General features: G+C 36.6%; 3 protein-coding genes across 4 annotated transcripts; 2 read left to right on the forward strand and 1 right to left on the reverse strand.

Moving 5' to 3' along the window:
• Nucleotides 1-2,867: 2,867 nt before the first annotated feature.
• On the forward strand, nucleotides 2,868-5,560 carry LOC107780905 (putative WRKY transcription factor 40). The gene is made up of 5 exons (XM_016601521.2): nucleotides 2,868-3,089; nucleotides 3,203-3,265; nucleotides 3,537-3,881; nucleotides 3,990-4,106; nucleotides 4,857-5,560. The coding sequence occupies exons 1-5, from the start codon at nucleotides 3,015-3,017 to the stop codon at nucleotides 5,316-5,318; spliced, it is 1,062 nt and encodes a 353-aa protein (XP_016457007.1). The 5' UTR covers nucleotides 2,868-3,014; the 3' UTR covers nucleotides 5,319-5,560.
• Nucleotides 5,561-6,627: 1,067 nt separating this feature from the next.
• LOC107780907 (uncharacterized) lies at nucleotides 6,628-12,689 on the reverse strand. Of its 2 annotated transcripts, none has more exons than XM_016601523.2 (5): nucleotides 11,845-12,689; nucleotides 8,393-8,450; nucleotides 8,207-8,290; nucleotides 7,961-8,102; nucleotides 6,628-7,147 (listed from the first exon to the last, which is right to left on the reverse strand). In XM_016601523.2, the coding sequence occupies exons 1-5, from the start codon at nucleotides 12,386-12,388 to the stop codon at nucleotides 6,776-6,778; spliced, it is 1,200 nt and encodes a 399-aa protein (XP_016457009.1). In that variant the 5' UTR covers nucleotides 12,389-12,689; the 3' UTR covers nucleotides 6,628-6,775. The 2 variants fall into 2 exon arrangements, with proteins under 2 accessions (XP_016457009.1, XP_016457008.1); XM_016601522.2 differs by having other exon boundaries at nucleotides 8,201-8,290.
• Nucleotides 12,690-14,034: 1,345 nt separating this feature from the next.
• LOC107780908 (photosynthetic NDH subunit of subcomplex B 1, chloroplastic) lies at nucleotides 14,035-17,003 on the forward strand. The gene is made up of 6 exons (XM_016601524.2): nucleotides 14,035-14,693; nucleotides 15,235-15,425; nucleotides 15,504-15,761; nucleotides 15,857-15,962; nucleotides 16,267-16,352; nucleotides 16,716-17,003. Exons 1-6 carry the CDS (start codon nucleotides 14,103-14,105, stop codon nucleotides 16,879-16,881), a joined length of 1,398 nt encoding a protein of 465 aa, XP_016457010.1. The 5' UTR covers nucleotides 14,035-14,102; the 3' UTR covers nucleotides 16,882-17,003.
• Nucleotides 17,004-19,653: the final 2,650 nt, after the last annotated feature.

The raw sequence follows: 19,653 nt of genomic DNA on the forward strand, positions 1-19,653 counted from the left end.
TTAGGCACACATAACACGCAAATCAAGATAATATATTCTTATTTTCTATTTTATTCAAAGTTCTTTCTTTTGTTCATCAATTCATCAGTAACGTGAGCCTGGGATCGAAGACAGGCATTTCATTAAGTTGTTACTAAGTCCGGGATCACTCCTTTTGATTGGTTTGACAATTTATTACGTCATTTATCTGTTCAATCTAATGCAATATATCATTTGTATTGAATTTGACCGCGTATCCTTAAAACTATTTACAATTTTAATTGTTATCAGTTTTCGAGAGTAAACAAAAATTAAATGTCCCCGTATGAAAATTTCCATTTTCTCCGCTATCCCCTATAAGTCTAGGTTTTCTTGATCGACATAACAATTTGAAGATCAATAATAGGATCAACTGATAGTCAAACCAGAAACAAATAATTCGTCTAACTTTCAAACTTCAGATCGAGAAAATTTTAGTTCTCTTCCCTTTAGAATTTTTTTTAATAATTAAGTAGTAATGTTTTCTTTTATAAACTGCATTTAGAACTTATCAAATAATTCATCTTTGTTTTTTCTTCAATATTATCTGTTTGTTCATCTTAAAAAGATTAAAATAATTTCCTCCTCTTCTGTCGTGAGATACACAGAACCTTTAGCCAAAATTGTCCATTATGTTTGACGTAAGTTTAACTTTGTCCTTTATCTATTGCCCTGAGCACTTATTGTCCTTTAAGTTTGCTAAACTTCAGCAGGTTTAGTCCACTTAAGAATTTTTAGCCAAAATTGTCCCTTATGTTTAAGAGTAAGTCTAACTTTGTCCTTTATCTATTGCCCCGAGCACTTATTGTCCTTTAAGTTTGCTAAACTTGAGCAGGTTTAGTCCACTTAACAAAAGACCCAAATTGGTAGGTAAAAGAACTTTCAGTACTTAAATTTTACAGAACAGATGTAGTGAACCTAAACTTGTTTAACGGGCCGGGTTGATCCGGTTTTAGACCGACTCCGTGGAAGGGGGCCGGGTAGGGCTGGATTTTGGGGGTTAGGGGGTTGGTCCGTATATATTTTTTTATCGGTTAACCGGACTGGTCAAACCCGATCAATAAAAATTACTGTTGAACCGGTTAACCGGACCGACCCGGTTGAGAAACATAGTGACCGGTCGGTCACCAATCCTGGCCGGTTGCCAAGTTTTTAAAATTAGGCTTAACTAGTTCGGGCCCATCCGATAAAAAATTAAACAAGAACGGTTACGGGCCTCCACCCCTTTGTCACCTTTAAGATTGTAGAAACAAGTGTGATAATTTTTAAAAAAAATTTAAAAAATAGTTGTTGAACTGGGTCGGGCCGGTCCGGTTAACCGATTCAAAAGTAACTTTCATTGATCGGGTTTGACCAATCCGATTAACCGATGAAAAAATATATACGGACCCCAAACCCAGCCCTACCCGGCCCCCTTCCACCGGGCCGGTCCGAAACCGGGTCAACCCGGCCCGTTAAACAGGTTTAGGTTCACTACATCGGTTTTGCAAAATTTAAGTATTGAAAGTTTTTTACCCACCAATTTGGGTCTTTTGTTAAGTGGACTAAATCTGCTTAAGTTTAGCATACTTAAAGGACAATAAGTGCTCTGGGCAATAGATAAGGACAAAGTCAAATTTACCCCTAAAATAAGGGATAATTTTGGCTAAAAACTCTTAAGTGGACTAAACCTGCTCAAGTTTAGCAAACTTAAAGGACAATAAGTGTTTAGGGCAATAGATAAAGGACAAAGTTAAACTTACCCCAAACATAATGGACAATTTTGACTAAAAGTTCTGAGATACACATATAGAACGCGTATTTTAAAGATAAATTGATGAATTGGTATATCCTATTCTTGGGGGTGTGGATGTGTGTGGGACGGGTGGGTTTACACTTTAAATAATACTCCCTTCGTTTCAATTTATGTGAACCTATTTCCTTTTTAGTTTGTGCAAAAAAGAATGACCTCTTTCCATATTTGGAAATAATTTATCTTTATGCAATGATTTATAGCCACACAAAATATATGTGCCTCATTTTATACCACAAGTTCAAAAGTCTTCTCTTTTTTCTTAAACTTCGTGCCTAGTCAAATGAGTTCACATAAATTGAAACGGAGAGAGTATTAGATAACGTGGAAAATGTTATTGCAAACGTGACAGGAATGTAAAGCCCACAATACCCCCACTTAAATAGTGTTATTATCACTTTTAGTCTGCATAAGAAACTATTTATATTTGATAGTCGAAAAATATATAAAATTTATATAATATTTGTATATAATATAAAAAATATATATATACAAAAAAAATTATAAATTATATATATATTTTCGGCATTTATTAATTTTACAGTAGCTATAAAGTGTCATTTTTTATAAGCAGTAAAATAGTATGGTTTTTAATTAGTAAACAAGTAAGTCGGCTGACGTGACAACATTAGATAGGAAGATTGAATCAAAATTCTACCTATTTATTTATTCAGGGAGTATTTATTATTTATGAAGACAATTATCCTATCCTCCATCCTCCGCCCATATGTCCAACTAAGAACATAATGATGAATTAAGTCACTTTTTTTAATTCCTTTTTCTTCTGTTTTGTCTTATTAGATATGTTTCTTTCTAGTTTCCGTTGGGCAGGCTTGACTTTGACTAGTAGGAAGAAATTCAACATATCATATGGGCCGACAAGAAAAGCAACTCACTTACTTTAATTTTTTTTTCTTGAATATACCAACCAATATGTTGCTGTAATATATTATTATTTTTACAACTATAAATAAGCTGGGAAGAAGGCCAAGGATTCTTCCAACTCTCAAGTTGAATACATTTTTATATTTTTCTCTTGATTTTCTTCTTACCTTCCTACAACTTGGTCTTCTAGACTTCTTCCTAAGTGCACTATTTAAACCTTCTAATTCATTCAGTGGATATCTGTTTGAAAGCAAGCGTTTCTGGATTAAAGAGGAAATCATTTTAGTTGATATTTCTTAGAAGAAAATTTAAAAAAGCAATGGAATTCACAAGTTTAGTTGATACTTCTTTGGATCTGAATTTTAGACCTCTTCGAGTTCCCGATGGAATACCGGTAAGCATATGAGATAAATTTGCAATATATTATCATGCATGTATTTCCCTAATTTAATGAATATATATTCATTGGTTTAATTTGGAATATTAAGTCATTTCATTTGATTTCAGAAACAAGAAGTTGAGAGTAATTTTATTGGGCTTGGAATAGATCACACGCCAGTCAAGGATGAGGTTTGTAAAATCTTTTTCTTCTTTCCTTCTCTTTGTTAACTTTTCTTGCTTAAGATTAGTTAGAAAAAAACCAAATCTTTCTTCATCTCGATTCACTAATTGATAAGTAAGTAATTGTGAAAGATAAAACTTTTTTGTGGGAAGTGATATTCCCCTTTAGGGAGGTTATTCACGAATTCAGATTAGTCGGAACAATGAGCTTTGAATATTAGACTGTTCTGAAAAATGACAAATTTTCTTTATTTTCTTTTGTTTTGTGTTGTCTCGGCAGGCAAGTGATTTGTTAGAGGAACTAAATAGAGTAAGTGCTGAAAACAAGAAGCTGACGGAGATGTTAACAGTGATGTGCCAAAATTACAATGCATTGAGAAACCAAGTGACGGAGTATATGAACAAGCACAGTACTACTACTGCTACTACTACTTCAGCTGATGATCATAGCGCTGGATCAAAGAAAAGATCAAAAGCTGAAAACAATGAAATATTGAAATCAGTTCAAGGAGAGAGTAGCTCAAGTGATGAAGACAACTCTTGTACAAAGAAACCAAGAGAAGAGCACATTAAAACTAAGACAACTAGAGTTTATGTGAGAACTGAAGCATCTGATACTTCTCTTGTAAGTTCCCAACACTATGAATATTACGTTCTTGATCATCATCTATTTAATTTGATGTTTTCGATTTCTAATGAGTACTCAAAGCAATATTCATTAATATTTTTGCAGATTGTGAAGGATGGATATCAATGGAGGAAATATGGTCAGAAAGTAACAAGAGACAACCCATCTCCAAGAGCTTATTTCAAGTGTTCTTTTGCTCCTACCTGCCTCGTCAAAAAGAAGGTACTTTAATCTTCAGACCCCCAAACAAATCTAAGCATTCTAAAAAGTCAACTCGATGCACTAAGCTCCATTTAGGTGCGGGGTTCGGAGAGTGCCGGACCACGAGGGTTTATTGTATGCAGTCTTATCCTGTATTTCTGCAATAAATTGTTTTCACGGCTTGAATCCGTAACCGTATGATCGACCATAACAGCAACTAAATTTAACGCATTCTGAATGATTAAATTCTCATTTTATGTGATTCTAGCTTCATGGAACTAATATGTAGCTCAAAACCAGTGCTGAAAAAAAAATTGATTAAGGTCTAATATGTAAGTCGAAAAGCAAAAATAATATCAATATATAGCTTCTTTAGGATGCATATGACAAAATTATTATTTCTTTGATTGTAAATTGATTCTTCCTGACGTACGGTTAAACTAAGTGTGTTGAAAAGATATCTCATGTCTTTATCGACTAGGAAACAACTCGGCAAGTAGGAGTTATTAATTAGCTAGCCCGACTTTCCTTGAAATTTCTTAGTTGTAGTAGCTACTTCCAGATATTTTATAGATTGTATAAAATTTGGTGGCCCAACCTCAGTGGCAAATTTAGAACCTTAACTTATTATTTCAATTTGAAACCTATACATATGAAAAAGCATTTAAAATGTACACAGACGATAAAATTACACTCATTTTGATTTCATTAACTAACTCTAAATCTTCAATTCTTCTTCTAACAATGAGTTGTCTGGTGTTAATTTAATAGGTGCAACGAAGCGTAGAAGATCAGTCTATTCTGGTGGCAACATATGAAGGAGAACACAACCATTCACATCCCTCTAAAACGGATGCTGCAAACGCCGTTACAACTTCCCCTTGTAACCGTTTAAACGGGAAGAGTACTCTTGGGGTTACTGCTTCAGTGCCATGTTCCAACACTCTCAACAGCTCAGGACCAAACATTATTCTTGATCTTACAGAACCCAAAAACACGTTACAAATTGACGAAAAGAAAGTGGCTAGCAGTACAAGTACTAGTACTGCAGGTGGACATAATAAGCGCAAATCATCATTAGGAGGAGGTGATAATCATCAAAATAGACCAGAATTCCAACACTTCTTGATTGAACAAATGGCTTCTTCCTTGACAAAAGATCCAAGTTTTCAAGCAGCCTTAGCTGCCGCTATTTCGGGAAAATTCCTACCAAATAATCAGACAGATAAATAAATGATTAAATAAACCAAACCTTATTATTGATGATTGGTCGACAGTTTTTCAATGTTTTCATCACGTTGATTCATTGAAAGGTTCCAGAGAAAAACCCACTAGAAGATGTTGTAAAATGTAAATACTGTTATTGTCTCTTTGGGAAACAGTAGGTTGGACTAGGAAGGTGCACGTGGAAATGGGATCTTGATTTGGGCTAATTTTCCATGGCAGCCAAAATTGGTTAGATTATCGTTGTTGAATTCGGTTATTCCTGCAATATACGAAATAAGGTTTAAAATTCTATACTTGATCCGATTTGAATTGCTATATTTGGTATGAATTTAATTTTTTATAACTGCCTGGTTTTTTGATCGACTCTTAACATGTTATTCATTTATTTTCACGTTACGAAAACATGCTGTGCACATTATCTGCGGTTAGCTCTTAAATTATTGGATCGTGTAGATATTCTTTTGCAAGTAATAGAATGAGATTTAACTAGTTTGTTATGTATGTATTTTTCTTTTCGTTTTCTGTTCACTTTGACGAAAGTCCAAAAATTCAGGCCATGTTGAAGTCAAAGGCAGAAAAGACCACACGTGAGGAGGAGAAGTTACTTATCTGTAATAAAATTGTGAGAAAAAGGAGAGATTTTGGGAGCATAAGTACCGCGACGCGAGCTAAGGATTATTATAATTCAGTGTCATGGCAAGACTAAAACAAAAATAGCTTATGCTACTCGCCTAGTTTTTAAATGTTAATATCAGCGCCAATTTCAGTTGATTTTCAAACCTGCAAAGTTAATTCCTGACATTCGGTGAGAAACCAAAAAAAAAAACAAATGACAACCACGGTGTGTCATTACCATATAAATATTGTTTCAATTTTTACATTCTATTTAAAAAGATGGAAACCGCTTCTTTAATGTATTAACTTTGTGATCTCTTCTGGTGGCGGAACAGAAAGCTATTAAGTTAGAAACAAACCAAATATAGAGACAGCATATATATATAGTAACATAAAATGTAGAAAAGTATTAGTCAACCACCATTTCCTAAGCTAGTATTTTAATGTAATCTATGTATTTTTCGTTGTTCTTTTTCAAATGTAATTTCTTAACCTGGAACGCTGGATGATTAGCCACATTCTTGCCCTGCCACCTTAAATTTTCTCCCTTAAAACCTACTCCACCTTGCCCAGTTTTGCCTAGGCCTGTGACATCATTATTTTTTTTGATCAAATTGTATACACAGCCGTCGCTAATTCCTGTTAAATTTCATCATCTCCCCCCTCCCCTTCAGCTGCAAACAGTTTACAGTCTGAGATGTACACAGCAACGGGAAAAAATAAATAGCAAGGTCATTTATACACAAGCACTTGCCGCCCTTTCAACTGTATCGCAAACAAGGGCGCGCAAAGCCACCAAATCTACTACTAGTAGTATAAATTACATATCACTACTTTGACATAATTCACTATGTGGATAAATTGAAGTCATCAATAGCTCTTATAAGACCCATTTCTGTTTCATCCTTGAGTTGTTGTTTCACTTCAGTCTTAGCCGCAAGGCCATCATCGTTCTCCATTCCATCAATTGCAGCTACACAATCATGAAATCTGAAGCAACTAATGAGATGGTCGTTTGTAATTCCAGCTACTTGCATGAACGAGTACACAACAGTAGGCCCGACTCCTCTGAATCCTCTTTTAACTAGGTCTTTGCTTATCCCTTCTGCTTTTGATGTCTTCATTGGCACCTGCCTTGCATATCGGAACTGACTAACTATAGGTTTGTTGTTCACAAAACCCCATATGTATTTGTCGAAAGATCCAAGCTCATCGATTATCTGAGAGGATAACAAGGGCATGGCATCAAAAATTGTTTCCAAGTAACAACTACTACTCACTGACGCTGTTATATTGAGGAGCCCAATATGGATTTTACTTCAATATTTTAAAGACAAATTATGATTTAGACTACTTTTATGTAGTCTAAAGTATATAGTTCCTATTTCAAAAGAACTAAATAAAAGCCGCTATCCAAATTCACACAAAAAAATTAATGATTTGACCCTCATACTCCTAAACCCTAACTTTTAAAAGAAAAAAAAAAATTTGAGAAATATCGTTTCTCTTTCTCCTTTCAGAAGCTCTTTGTTATTTAATATACCCAGCTTCTAGAATACCGCACCTATTAAAAACACAGCTAATGCCTTATATTTCATAATCACATCATATCTGTAGTTTCTGACTTTAACAGCATATCACATGCAGCTGCCAACTATTTTGAAAATTTTGCACCAAGTACAGAAACCATCAGTTTTCTGGGAAGCAGAATTATACTTTCTGCTCAAGACAGCTGATACAATAAACGTAGACCAATTAACTCGAAAACTATTGAGCTCTAATTTATTTGCGGCGAAGAAGCAATTTCCTGTTGTTATCTTTTTTCATTATCTAACGAGGGTCCCAAAGCCTCCTATTACTTTTGTAAAATTGACAGCCATCTTGGTGGAATTATCTAAGTATTTCGACTAATGAAGAAAATGAAAGTCCATGAGCCAAGCACTGAGTAAACTTCTATAGGTTTTTATCCTAGCCAGGACAAATTCTTCTTCAAGACAAGGACAACCCAGTAAGAGAGAAAACTTTGCACATACCTTACAGGTTTGGCGTGCATTTTCAACAATTGCCCGCAGCTTAACCTCTGATAAGAGAGTGCTGGCAGGGCTTCCTGGTGGTGCTATCTTCTTCTCATTTAGTTTTGAGACTGCAACTGGGTCAAAATTTTGAAAGACTTCTCTGCATAACAAATAGTTCCAGCTTTTGTAAGGCAACCAGATATGAAACAATAACCCATGTTCTGGTACTCCAAAGCACTGGTGCAAAGCTTAATGTACCTGTACCTAAACGTATGCCTTTTACTGAGAATTGCTGGCCATGAGAGTTCAGCTAATGCAGTGCATAGACTGAGAAGTTCAAAAAGTTTCCTGTAAAAAAGCAGTAACTCAGACTGAGAAGACCATCACATGAAATTGCCTTGTCATTGCAAGATGCAGAAGAATAAGAAAACATAAAGTACGAGTACGCACTTGTCGTCATGGACTGGAACTCCCCATTCCTCATCATGAAACGCAGCATATGATGGATCTTTTAACAAAATGAAACCAATTAGCAGAGGGAACTAATAAGAATGTAACATCTACATTTATAACAATAATATATCCTGCAAAGGGACGAACCAATATAATGGCAAATTCTAAAACTGGATCAATAACAGAATCCATCACAAACAACGAACTAACCCTCAATCGCAGACTTACTAGAATTAGCTATATGTGTCTTCTGTCTCATTTCCGCTCTATTCAACCCATTTTATTCCACTACCAAATAATTTGCCTTTAAGGGAAAAATTAGGCCTCCTGTCACAAACATATACTACCAGAATAGGACTCCTGACAAATAATAAACCTATATGGATCCCTTTTTTTTTAATGAAGTAAGGTATTGCATTAAAGGCATCAAGAAGATGCAAAATAGATACATGCGAAAACTTGGTTAACTCCTAATACAAAAACAAACCTTTCTAGAACAGGGAGTTAACCAAGACCAAAAAGGAATGGCTACTAAACCATTGAGAGGGAACCTATATGGATCCTTTGCTTAGAATCCAGCACGAAAATGGAAAAATTTACCCTGATCAACTTGTTGGTAGACTTGCTACTTGTTTCTCAATGTAGGATTAGAAGAACAAAAGTAAAATCCAGCTAGAGAGCAAGATCACAGAACATCATTTGTGTGCGACAAAATGGAATAGAGACGTACACAAACTTTCAGTTTTGCATGCACTACATACTTATTCGGCATCAGGTTCCGTACCGAACACTTTGACCTTTCCTAATTTTATTCGTTAGTTCTTAAGCCCAGTGAAGGGGAAAATAATCCTACAATAATTCTTCCCCTCATCAGGTCACAGTTAATAGTGTACCCAAAAATGATCATATCATAACACTTCTGTCGCTTCTGTTTCTTTTTTGTTTTTGGATACTATTGTGCTTCTTTTTTATTTCAGTTTATTCTTTTTGAGAAAGGTAAACAATAATACTACCATATTTTTCCATCTTTAAACCCCAAATCTCATCATTAGGGGAAAGGTATAGGAATGACTCGTTACATCACAAAATAGGCGGTAAACTCAAACACCATGGGAGGAGAAGTGGCAAATGAGAATCCTATACATCTACCGCGGAGGGGGCTTCACTGATAGCGGCGCAACAGAGGAAGCCCAAACTCAGTTATACTGCTATCGTGTCTAAGGTTTCGCGATCACGGCAATGAAGGTTCTGGCCCAGCCCAAGGATTTTATATATATCGAAGGGGCCAAGACAGCAGCTAAGGTTGCCACAAAGACTAAAGTAGAGATATTTTCCAGGGATGGTTTAATAACACTTCAAAATGATTATGTTTCAGAGCTCATGCATGGCCAGCCACTTAAATTTCCCGACATCAAGGACATAACCCGTCACTCCTCTGACCATGTTTAATATTGTTAGAGAAAAAAAATCAAACATTATCAGAGGAGTGATGGGCTCATGTCCTTGATGTCTGGAAACTAAAGTGACTGACCATGCATGAGTCTGACCATGTTTGATTTCATATCAATGTTGACAAGAAAAAGAGAGAGAAAGACAATTAGCAAAGAAGGGAAAAGCCTGTTAAATAAGATGCCGGAGATGTGGTTTAATAGAATGATGCTAATGTATAAATTATACAACCATGCATATTACTAGTATTCATGCATCATAAATACACTGTAAACATGGGACCTACAACCAAATGGTAAAAGAGAAGTGCTCAACTTGCATGGATCAATAGATTTTGAGGCTAGTTTACAAACTAGTTAATGAAAGTTTTCCCCAGCTTTTGGCACTTGCCCTCGAAGTTGTTCAGTGAAAAGGTTTATTCTCCTCAAACTTGTACATAGAACCTCACAGATGAGCATACATGTGCTCGCACCTGTCAAACATCCTTCTAGCCAACAGCCCAGCTACTCTATGTAATAATTAGTAATAAGACACACATCATAACTAAGAACACACCACTAGTTACTTCAGAAGAATTCACAAAGCCATTGGTCAGTTAGATAAGACTGGCATCTAATAAAGAGCCATGAGGGGGCACTTAGAGAAGCATGCACACCTAGTAAATCATGTCTACAAGACTGCTCAGCTAATACAAGACGATCCTCTTTTAATGCCTAAGGAAGTCAAGTTTACAGCTCGGACACTCATTAGGCATATGAGGCATCTTAGGAAATGCCTTATACAGATGACTTCCCAATTAATGATGGAGAAATTTCACTCTTTTGACCATTCTTTTACCTTGTTTGTTCATCATAAAAAAACATGAAACTTAAGCGACTTCCTGAACAGGCGTATGCTACTAGTTTAGAATTGCTTTTACCTTCTTTCCATACTAGGTCAATTGCTCCTCTTCATTGCCTCAAGCAACACCAGGAATGGAATTAAATTCCAACTTCAAGGAAAAAAAAAAAAAAAGGCAGCCCGGTGCACTATGCTCCCGCTATGCGCGGGGTCCGGGAAGGGCCGGACCACAAGGGTCTAACTCAAGAAAAAAAGAAAGTTGGAAAAGGGTATGGAATTAAATTCCAACTACAGGAACACAAGAAAAGGATAGTTGGAAAAGACTTAGTACAAGCTGTCAGAGATAAGCATATTTACTCACATTAATTTGTGTTAGGTGGTAAAGGATACTGGAAAGCATCTACAAGATTAACAGTCAATAAATTAGCAGATTTCCCATAACTCAAAGGAAAGTCTTATCCAAAGAATTCGGATCAGGATGTAGTTGGGGATTCAACTCATATAAAATATCAGCTTCGTGGAACAGGTAACATTATCCAATACGTAAATAGTAACCATGAAGATAATCATAATTTGTAGGAGCATTAATACTAGATTAGGTTAGGATATAATAGATGTAACAGCTACATCAATCAAAAACAAGCATTTATCTAGATGGACAAGAAATCTAGCTGGTATCCAACAGCCTAGCACTATATAACTCAGATGATAGCAGGCTTGAAATATGACAGCTTGAGGGCACAAGGCTTTTCAAAATGAGATCAATGAGTTAGCTAATACTCAGAAGTCGAATGGGTCTCCTGAACTCAGCTGAATGCAGAACTAGCCCAGCTTTGAAATGTGACTGAACTATTCAGTCCATTGTTTTGCGTCCCAATAAAGTAAAAAAATCCAAGCCCCATCTACATACATTTAAAGATGGATATTCATATTCTAGCAAAGACCTACAAATTTCCATTTTCTGCTGCTAGTGGATTAACTAGAAGGACTTATAGATGAACCAAGAACACCAGCGTCCGAAATGCTATCCCAAAATTATATAAGACACTTAAGAAAAAGACAGTTATGTAATACACTTAACAGTGCCTTTGCCTTTTAAAAAACACTGTAAAAAGACATATTCAGCAAATGAAATTGCAACATTATAGAAGTGGACATACCAGTAGTTGGGGTCACCCAAGCACACCTTTTCTTTATCACTGAAGCATCACCACTGACGGGACTGGGAGACAAGCTCTCCACTTCACCAACAGATTTTCCACTTTTCTCAGACTTGTCTACTTTCGGGCTGCATTGCTTCCTTCGTCCAGACTTTGGCGTCAAACTACCCCGGCTCAATTTCCCCGTGGATGCTCGGCTATGAGAAGAGTCCGTCGAAGCATCAGAGGAACACGAGGCATTGAGCGATAAATTAGGCCTCATCAGCAAAGTCCTATGGTCCTGTTGCTGTCTCAAAATAGAAGGAACACTCCCACATTTCTTCGAAGCAGCCACCGGCGACTTTGATTGCGGCAACGGATCAGCTCCTTGAAATTTCTTGCCCTTAGACTCTTCAGTCTCAGCTGGCTTGTTGTTAGTCTTAATGGGCTTCTCAGTGGGCTTTCGTAATTCAACGGATCTGGCCTTATTACCCGCCGGCCCGAGTACTGGTCGCACCTCGGAATCAGCATGGTTCATCGATTTAACCCTAGGACCTCCAGACATTGAAGCAATTACAGCTCTAGAATTTCGAAGAAACTAGAATTTCAAATATGCTAGGGTTGGACTGCTGTGAGAGCAAAAACAGTGAAGGGAAAAAGAAGGTGCATTGTAATTGTTGTGGACCGGAAGGTAGAGAATAAGAACCCTAGAGAGTTAAAGAGCACATTATCGACGAGAAGAAGAAAAGGAAGTGGGGGGGGGGGGGGGGGAGGGGTAGACAGGTTTAATGGGAAATTGGAGACTGTCCGATCTAGGAAACTAACGGCGACTTCTTTAAGGATGTTTCTAGAGAGAGAGACAATATTACTACGGCTCTTTCTTCATTTTCATTTAAGCGTGATCAACAAAAGCCACCACTTATCTTTTGCCACGTATTAAATATTTGTACTTTCTTTTTGTGCTCTTTTTTCTTTTCTCTTCTTGAATTATTATTTCTAAATTTACTTATGTTTTTTTTTACTTAATTGAAGGGCAAATTATTTACAATCTAACAATATTTTACTGGTTTTATAAACTAGAGTAATATACTTTGAAGAATAAGAAAATATTACGTAGACTACAAAATTTAGAATCAAAAAGCAGATACTAACAACTAACCCTTAAAATGTAGTATTTTTTATACTACCATTATTGGACTAATTTGAAACCAAAAAAAGGAAAAGGAAACAAGGGGAATCACCAACTAAAAACTTAAGTTAGGATAAGTAAGAAACTAGATGTGGTGTTTGATTATTGATTTTATCCCTACCTTGAGGTAGAGAGGCGGTTTCCAAATGAAACTCGGCATCCTTCCCTCCAAAAACTCCCCACTTTGCTCTTGGGGTGACTCAAACTCACAACCTCTTAGTTGGAAATGGAGGGTACTTACCATCAGAGCAAACCCACCTTGTCGAGAGTTTAGAATTAAACTTTCTTATAAGAGTTTAGAATACATAAGAGTTTAGAATTAAACTTTCTGATAATAGTTGCTCCATGACACGTTAAAAAAAATGTGAGATATATTTTGATTTGATAATTGGGTTTGAGTATCGACCAACCCTCAATCTCTAAGTTTGAAGTATTAGAAGTTAGTAAGGCTAGTTTTAGTTAAGCACTACTAGAGCACTGTTACATTATAAATGAGTGATGTATAAGTTATAAATGGAAGTTTGAGTACAACTTTAGTTTCATGAACATCTTCATATATTAATTAAGATTATAAAGAGGAAACTATACTACCAAAAAGAACGGTTCTGATTCATAAAAGAGGTTACCTTAAAGTCAAAAGATGAGAGACTACTTCCAAGCTAGTTAGTGAATAAAACAAAGCGTAAGAATTTACTTTTTCCCTTTTAAGATCTCGTCTCTCTCCCTGTATGTAATCTTTTCTTCCTTTTGATCTCATCATTGACTCTTTTTCTAATCTTGCTTTTTTGACTATTGGTAGAGGAGTTCTTTCCTTTTCATGCATCTTTTTCCTTAATTGCATCTTAAGCAATCTTTTTATAGGAAACCTGTAACTGATTCTCCCTATGAATATAGTATTTGCTAGCACTTTGTATTTTACTACCAGAAGTAGAAAACAAGACAAGAACAAAGGGAAACATTGGGACCTACTTATCCAACACCCTTCACACATTCATAAATCCAACGTCAGCTTCTGCTATTCTGCTATAGTTTTTAGTAACAAAAGCACTTCCTATCCCAAAATTATTGCAGAATTTTATGATACACTCAAATGGCTACAACTAGTCTAATGCCTAAGTTCATTTCTCATTTTCTTACTAGCCCACCTTCTTTTCCTATAACCCATGTCACAAATGTACCTTTCTTGATTAAAAATCCATTGGATAACACATTTTGTGCCAGAAAATCAGGGAGTTTTCGGCCCAATGCTAAGAAGAAAAATCCATGGCTTGACCCTTTTGACTATGGTGAGGACCCTGAAATGGAGTATGGTTCACTTTTTTCTGATGGTAAACAAGATGAGGATCCAAGGCCACCTGATAATCCCGATAATCCATACGGATTCCTCAAATTCCCAATGGGATACTCTGTCGAAATTGCTTCTTTGGGTTTGAAAATTAGAGGTGATGTTAGGAGATGTTGTTGTGTAATTGATGGAGGAGTTTATGAGAATTTGCTGTTTTTCCCAACAATTCAGATGATTAAGGATAGGTACCCTGGCGTTCAAGTGGATATCTTAGCAACGCCTAGGGGAAAACAGACTTTTGAGCTGAACAAAAATGTGAGGTGGGCTAATGCCTATGATTTGGATGATGATTTCCCTGAACCTGCAGAGTACACAGATATGGTTGGAATTCTTAAGGTTTGCCGTGCCATTCTGCCATAACAGATCATTAATTAAACAAATTTTTGCCTTCGATATCTGATTCTTGCTATATCTTGATATATGTAATGTAATTAACACACTGCCCCTAAACTTAGAGAAACATCAAACACTAAGCCACTTGGCCAGGTATAAAGATTTACGTGTAATTATCTTATCGGTGACTTGATTGTGTAAATACTTACACTAGTCGGTGTATACTACTGAAGTTCTTTTCTTAATTGTGTAGCTAATGATCTCCTTGGACCTAATATAATTGCACCTATAATAATCTACTTTAAACTACCTTTCTGACTTTTAAGATTTGCCTGGAAAAGGCTTGTGAAGTCGAGCAAACCGTGTTTGGAAATTAAATAATTGCTTACACTAACTTCAAGATATTAAATTATTAATCACTTTTTCTAGTCAAATGGAGATAAAAATTTACTGTTCTGCATATCAGCTTCAAGCTACCTGCATTATGAATAGAGAATTTATATATTTGCTAAGTTATTTTGCTCTAATACATGGTTTATTGCAGAGTAGGTACTATGATATGATCTTGTCAACCAAACTGGCAGGGATTGGACATGCAGTATTCTTGTTTATGTCAACTGCCCGCGACAGAGTTAGCTATATTTACCCAAATGTGAATTCTGCAGGAGCAGGATTATTTCTATCAGAAACTTTTACACCAGAAAGCATGAATCTTTCCGATGGCGGATACCATATGTAAGTGGACGTTTCAACTGAAATTTTGGTTTTGCATATATATATCACACGTTTACAGACACACTTTTATGACAATAGGTATCGTCAGATGGTTGATTGGTTAGGCAGACCAGCTCGTAAAGTACCACGACAACCTTTACCCCCACTTAAAATTTCAATCTCAAGAAAGATTAGGGATGTTGTAGAGGCAAAATATAAGAATGCTGGTGCACAGAGAGGAAAATATATTGTAATTCATGGGATAAAATCAGATTCCAAAGCTTCTATGCAGTCGAGGGGCGATGCTGATAGCTTGCTTCCAGTTGAGATTTGGGCCGAGATAGCAGAAGAGATTAGGTATGATTTCTGTGTTTGTCGGAAAGCTGGTTAGTCTTTTTTGTCAAATGCAAGAAATTTTGTGAGATATACTAATGAACAGCAAACTATATCAGGGGAATTAAGCCGGTTTTTGTCATTCCCCATGAGAAAGAAAGAGAAAATGTGGAAGATGCAGTTGGTTTAGATGCTAGTATAGTGTTCATAACCACTCCTGGACAGGTTTGTTTTCTCTGCCAGATCATGATATCATATTTTCATCGACTGATACACCAGTGGTTGAAAAACCATAAACAGAGAAATTGTTGGAGCCAGATATATAATGGTGACAATTTACCTTATACTATAGCAGAGGGGATAGTCAAATGAAATATAGTCTGCTTCTGTTGCATGTTTATTACTGGCAACTTTATATATATGCCCTTTCCACATGAACGTACTGAAACATAGTAGTAACGAATTTTAGAAGGAGATAGCAACATGAGCACAAGCAACTAACAGTGTTACACAAATTTCTCTGACCTAGCTTGCTGCTCTTATTGATGACTCTGCTGGAGTGATAGCTACAAATACAGCTGCCATACAACTTGCTCATGCGCGTGGAAAGCCAAGGTAATGTCATGTATTACAAGCTGTAACTGGCAAATTTTTTGCACCTTTTGTTGTCTTTGTGGGTGGTTGATACACTTGACTTATATTTACTACTCCGTCTGTTTCAATTTAAAAGAACAACATATTTCTATATTTGAAAACAATTCAACTTTAAACTTTTCATTTTACAAATGTCGTGGTCCCACAAAATTTTCGCCCCTTAATTTTTTAGGACCACATGTTTTAAAAAACTTTTTTTTTTTTGTAACTTTATACCAAGTCAAACTATGTCATCTAAATAAAAAAATGAGGGAGTATCTATTTTACCTTTTTTGCGGGGGCATGAAACCATGTCTGAAATCTGTATTGGTTTTCTCTGTGCAGTGTTGGGCTATTCTGTTCTGAGGATAAGGCCAGAAGTTTTGTTCCCAATGCAGAAGAAAAGAAATGTGCAACCATTTCATCAAAGACAGGAAAATTGGTAGATATCGATGTTGAAGCTGTGAAAAGCGCAGTCCAAATTTTCACCATGCCCCTAGCAATCTTCTAAATATTACCTCCCCCCCCCCCCCCGCGCCCTCCTTCCATGTTGTAAGTAGTTGTTGCTCTACTTTCTTCTCATTGTAATTGTAATTAATAGAAGCGCAAAGAAACCTTTGTTCTTTTCTCTCAGTAGCCATCTGTGCTCTCTCTATGATCTCACACACAATCCAATATACACTAATATGGGGAACAGTTTAGTTTCTAAATAGTTTCCTGTTCAAATTTTCTGGAAAGTAGACAAGCCATTAACACCGAGTTCTAACTTAGCAGGTAATGATGTGATGATAGTAACCAAGACACTATTTTATGTTTTTGATAAGTCAAATAATTACCAAGACATTATTTTGTTCAGCTTTCAGATTGTTATGTTCATAACCATGAATGGTAATTTGTCAAAGAATTGCTGGTGACATATTGAGAACTCTTAACCGCAAAATTCTCAGAGGAATGACAATGTACTAAGCCCACAATCCGCTGACTGTACATTTGAAGAGGCCAGTATCGACTGTAATTAGTTCTTTTGTTCCTGTTAAGTTACGTGTCTTTTTATATTTTGATGATCTAACAAACTTCATGTGAGAACCAGATTGGGAACCTGTTACACTTTTTCAAAGTGCTCAAGAACAACAAGTCTCGTGTCTGGCACAAGTTCCAACATGTTCAGTCAAAGAAACGGCAGAGGGAACATATGACTATCAGTTCCTCCGGTGATAGTACAAGTCAACTCCCTACACCAGTTAAAGTTGTTGCACTGTTCTTCTGCATATGCAACAGTCACTTTATGGAGCATGCCTTGTACCGAATAATTGCATTCATCATCCCAATGACCTCATTTATATATATTACCAACATGAGGCAAGGGACAACATACACTTGAAAACCCTAAATCATTAAGTCTCTCTCAAGTGTGCTGTCGTCTTTCATTGACTCCAAGGCTTGAAGTATAAAGTAGCAACATAACGAAGGATCAGATCCCAACACTAAGTCTATCATATGTCCTTAATATTATTGTATCTTTGTTAAGTGTTATGTACTTATAATTCCTACCCAGCTTAGTTAGAAGCATTCTGTAGGACATCGATTGTAAAACCATAAACTCTGTGTTTGTGTTTGGCTAAAGTTAGTCAAAGTGTGAGTTTTGGAATATAGTTATTACAAAGAAGCTTGTAATAGAGTTATTACAAGTAGGTGAGAGATTAAGAGGTTAATTCCTAGATTATAATAGGTTGTAATCTAAAGTTTGCTCAGTTAGTGAAGTTAAAATCCCACGAATGTAGGTCGTGGTTTTTAATCCCGTGAGTTGGGAGTTTTCCACGTAAAAAACTGTTGTGTCATTTACTTCTTTGTGTGTGTGTGTTCTGTGGGAACTAATAGAGAACCAGATTCTCTATACAGTTTGGTGGACTGTAAGTTTACATCAATTGGTATTAGAGCAGGTTCTCTCTATAAGGCTAACATCTAGAAAGGATCCACATGGCTGCTCTACCAAACTTTGAAGAAGGTCAATCAACCTATAGACCACCAAGATTCAATGGACAATACTACTGATGGTGGAAGACAAGAATGCATGATTTTATCATGGCTGAAGATTCAGAGCTTTGGGATGTCATCTGCGATGGATCCTTCATCCCCATGAAGACCATTGACGAGCCAGCAGTGACAGTTCCAAAGACAAGGAAGGAGTACAACGATGTCGACCGCAAAGCTATAGAGAAAAACTTCCGTGCAAAGAAGATCCTCGTCTATAGTATTGGACCAGAGGAGTATAACAGAATTTCTGCTTGTCAATCTGCCAAGGAGATCTGGGAGGCTCTCCAAACCGCACATGAAGGAACAACTAAAGTCAAGCAGTCAAATATCGACATGCTCACTACTTGAGTATGAACTCTTCATGATGAAGGATGATGAGTCCATTCAGGACATGCATACTCGATTCACCTCCATCATCAATGAGCTCCACTCTCTAGGAGAGATCATTCCAAGGAACAAACTTATCAGGAAAATACTCAGTGTATTACCAGGTTCTTGGGAAAGCAAAGTCAATACTATCACAGAAGCAAAAGATCTGCAAAAGCTGACTATTGATGAACTCATTGTAAATATGAAGATATAAGAAATGAAGAAAAAGGACCATGAAAGAAGAGAACCCCAAGGAAAAGAACCTTGTCCTCAAGGCACACAACAATGATTCAAGTGGTGAGGATGCTGACATGGCCTATTTGACTAGGAGATTTCAAAAAATGGTTCACAGAAATGGAGGCATTCCGAAAAAGGGCAGCTCCAGCAGATCAAAAGGCTATGACTTGTGTCATAAATGCGGGAAGTCAGGACATTTCATCAAAGATTGTGCTCTACACAAGCAAGATCAGTACAAGCACAATACAGACAAAACAACCAAAAGGAACCCGGTTCCTGACAGAAAATTCAAGAGGAAAGATGCTACTGACAATGTTGTGAAACAAGCTTTTGCTGATAGGGAGACTCCTCCAGTGAATATGAGGGAGATGGTGAACAAGGCGACACCTCTATGATGGCAGTTGAAAGCGAAGCAGCTGAATATGATTCCATTTTTGCCATGATGGCAAAATCTGACGATGATGATGATGATGAGGTAAACTTTCTAGACGTTCAAAGAAATTTGGTGGACTCTTTGTCGGGCCCCGTTTTCTCATGAAAGCGGATTTCGACGTGTGACAACCCTTTTAAATGGGTATTAAAAGATAAGAGTCGTCACCTAACGGTTTAAGGTGCGTTAGGGTACCTATTTGCAAACAACTCT

The sequence above is a fragment of the Nicotiana tabacum genome, chromosome 4 (genome assembly GCF_000715075.1).
Source record: "Nicotiana tabacum cultivar K326 chromosome 4, ASM71507v2, whole genome shotgun sequence".
NCBI classification, from domain to species: Eukaryota; Viridiplantae; Streptophyta; class Magnoliopsida; order Solanales; family Solanaceae; genus Nicotiana; species Nicotiana tabacum.

Bases quoted from the DNA above. Each gene is read 5' to 3' on its own strand.
- LOC107780905 (XM_016601521.2), top strand. From the start codon at position 3,015: ATGGAATTCACAAGTTTAGTTGATACTTCTTTGGATCTGAATTTTAGA. The intron at 3,090-3,202 runs GTAAGCATATGA...ATTTGATTTCAG, and splicing joins GAGTTCCCGATGGAATACCG to AAACAAGAAGTTGAGAGTAA. The intron at 3,882-3,989 runs GTAAGTTCCCAA...ATATTTTTGCAG, and splicing joins AAGCATCTGATACTTCTCTT to ATTGTGAAGGATGGATATCA.
- LOC107780908 (XM_016601524.2), top strand. From the start codon at position 14,103: ATGGCTACAACTAGTCTAATGCCTAAGTTCATTTCTCATTTTCTTACT. The intron at 14,694-15,234 runs GTTTGCCGTGCC...GGTTTATTGCAG, and splicing joins ATATGGTTGGAATTCTTAAG to AGTAGGTACTATGATATGAT. The intron at 15,426-15,503 runs GTAAGTGGACGT...TTATGACAATAG, and splicing joins TCCGATGGCGGATACCATAT to GTATCGTCAGATGGTTGATT.
- LOC107780907 (XM_016601522.2), bottom strand. From the start codon at position 12,388: ATGTCTGGAGGTCCTAGGGTTAAATCGATGAACCATGCTGATTCCGAG. The intron at 8,451-11,844 runs GTATGTCCACTT...TTTTGTTAAAAG, and splicing joins TTGGGTGACCCCAACTACTG to ATCCATCATATGCTGCGTTT. The intron at 7,148-7,960 runs GTATGTGCAAAG...TTATCCTCTCAG, and splicing joins ATGCACGCCAAACCTGTAAG to ATAATCGATGAGCTTGGATC.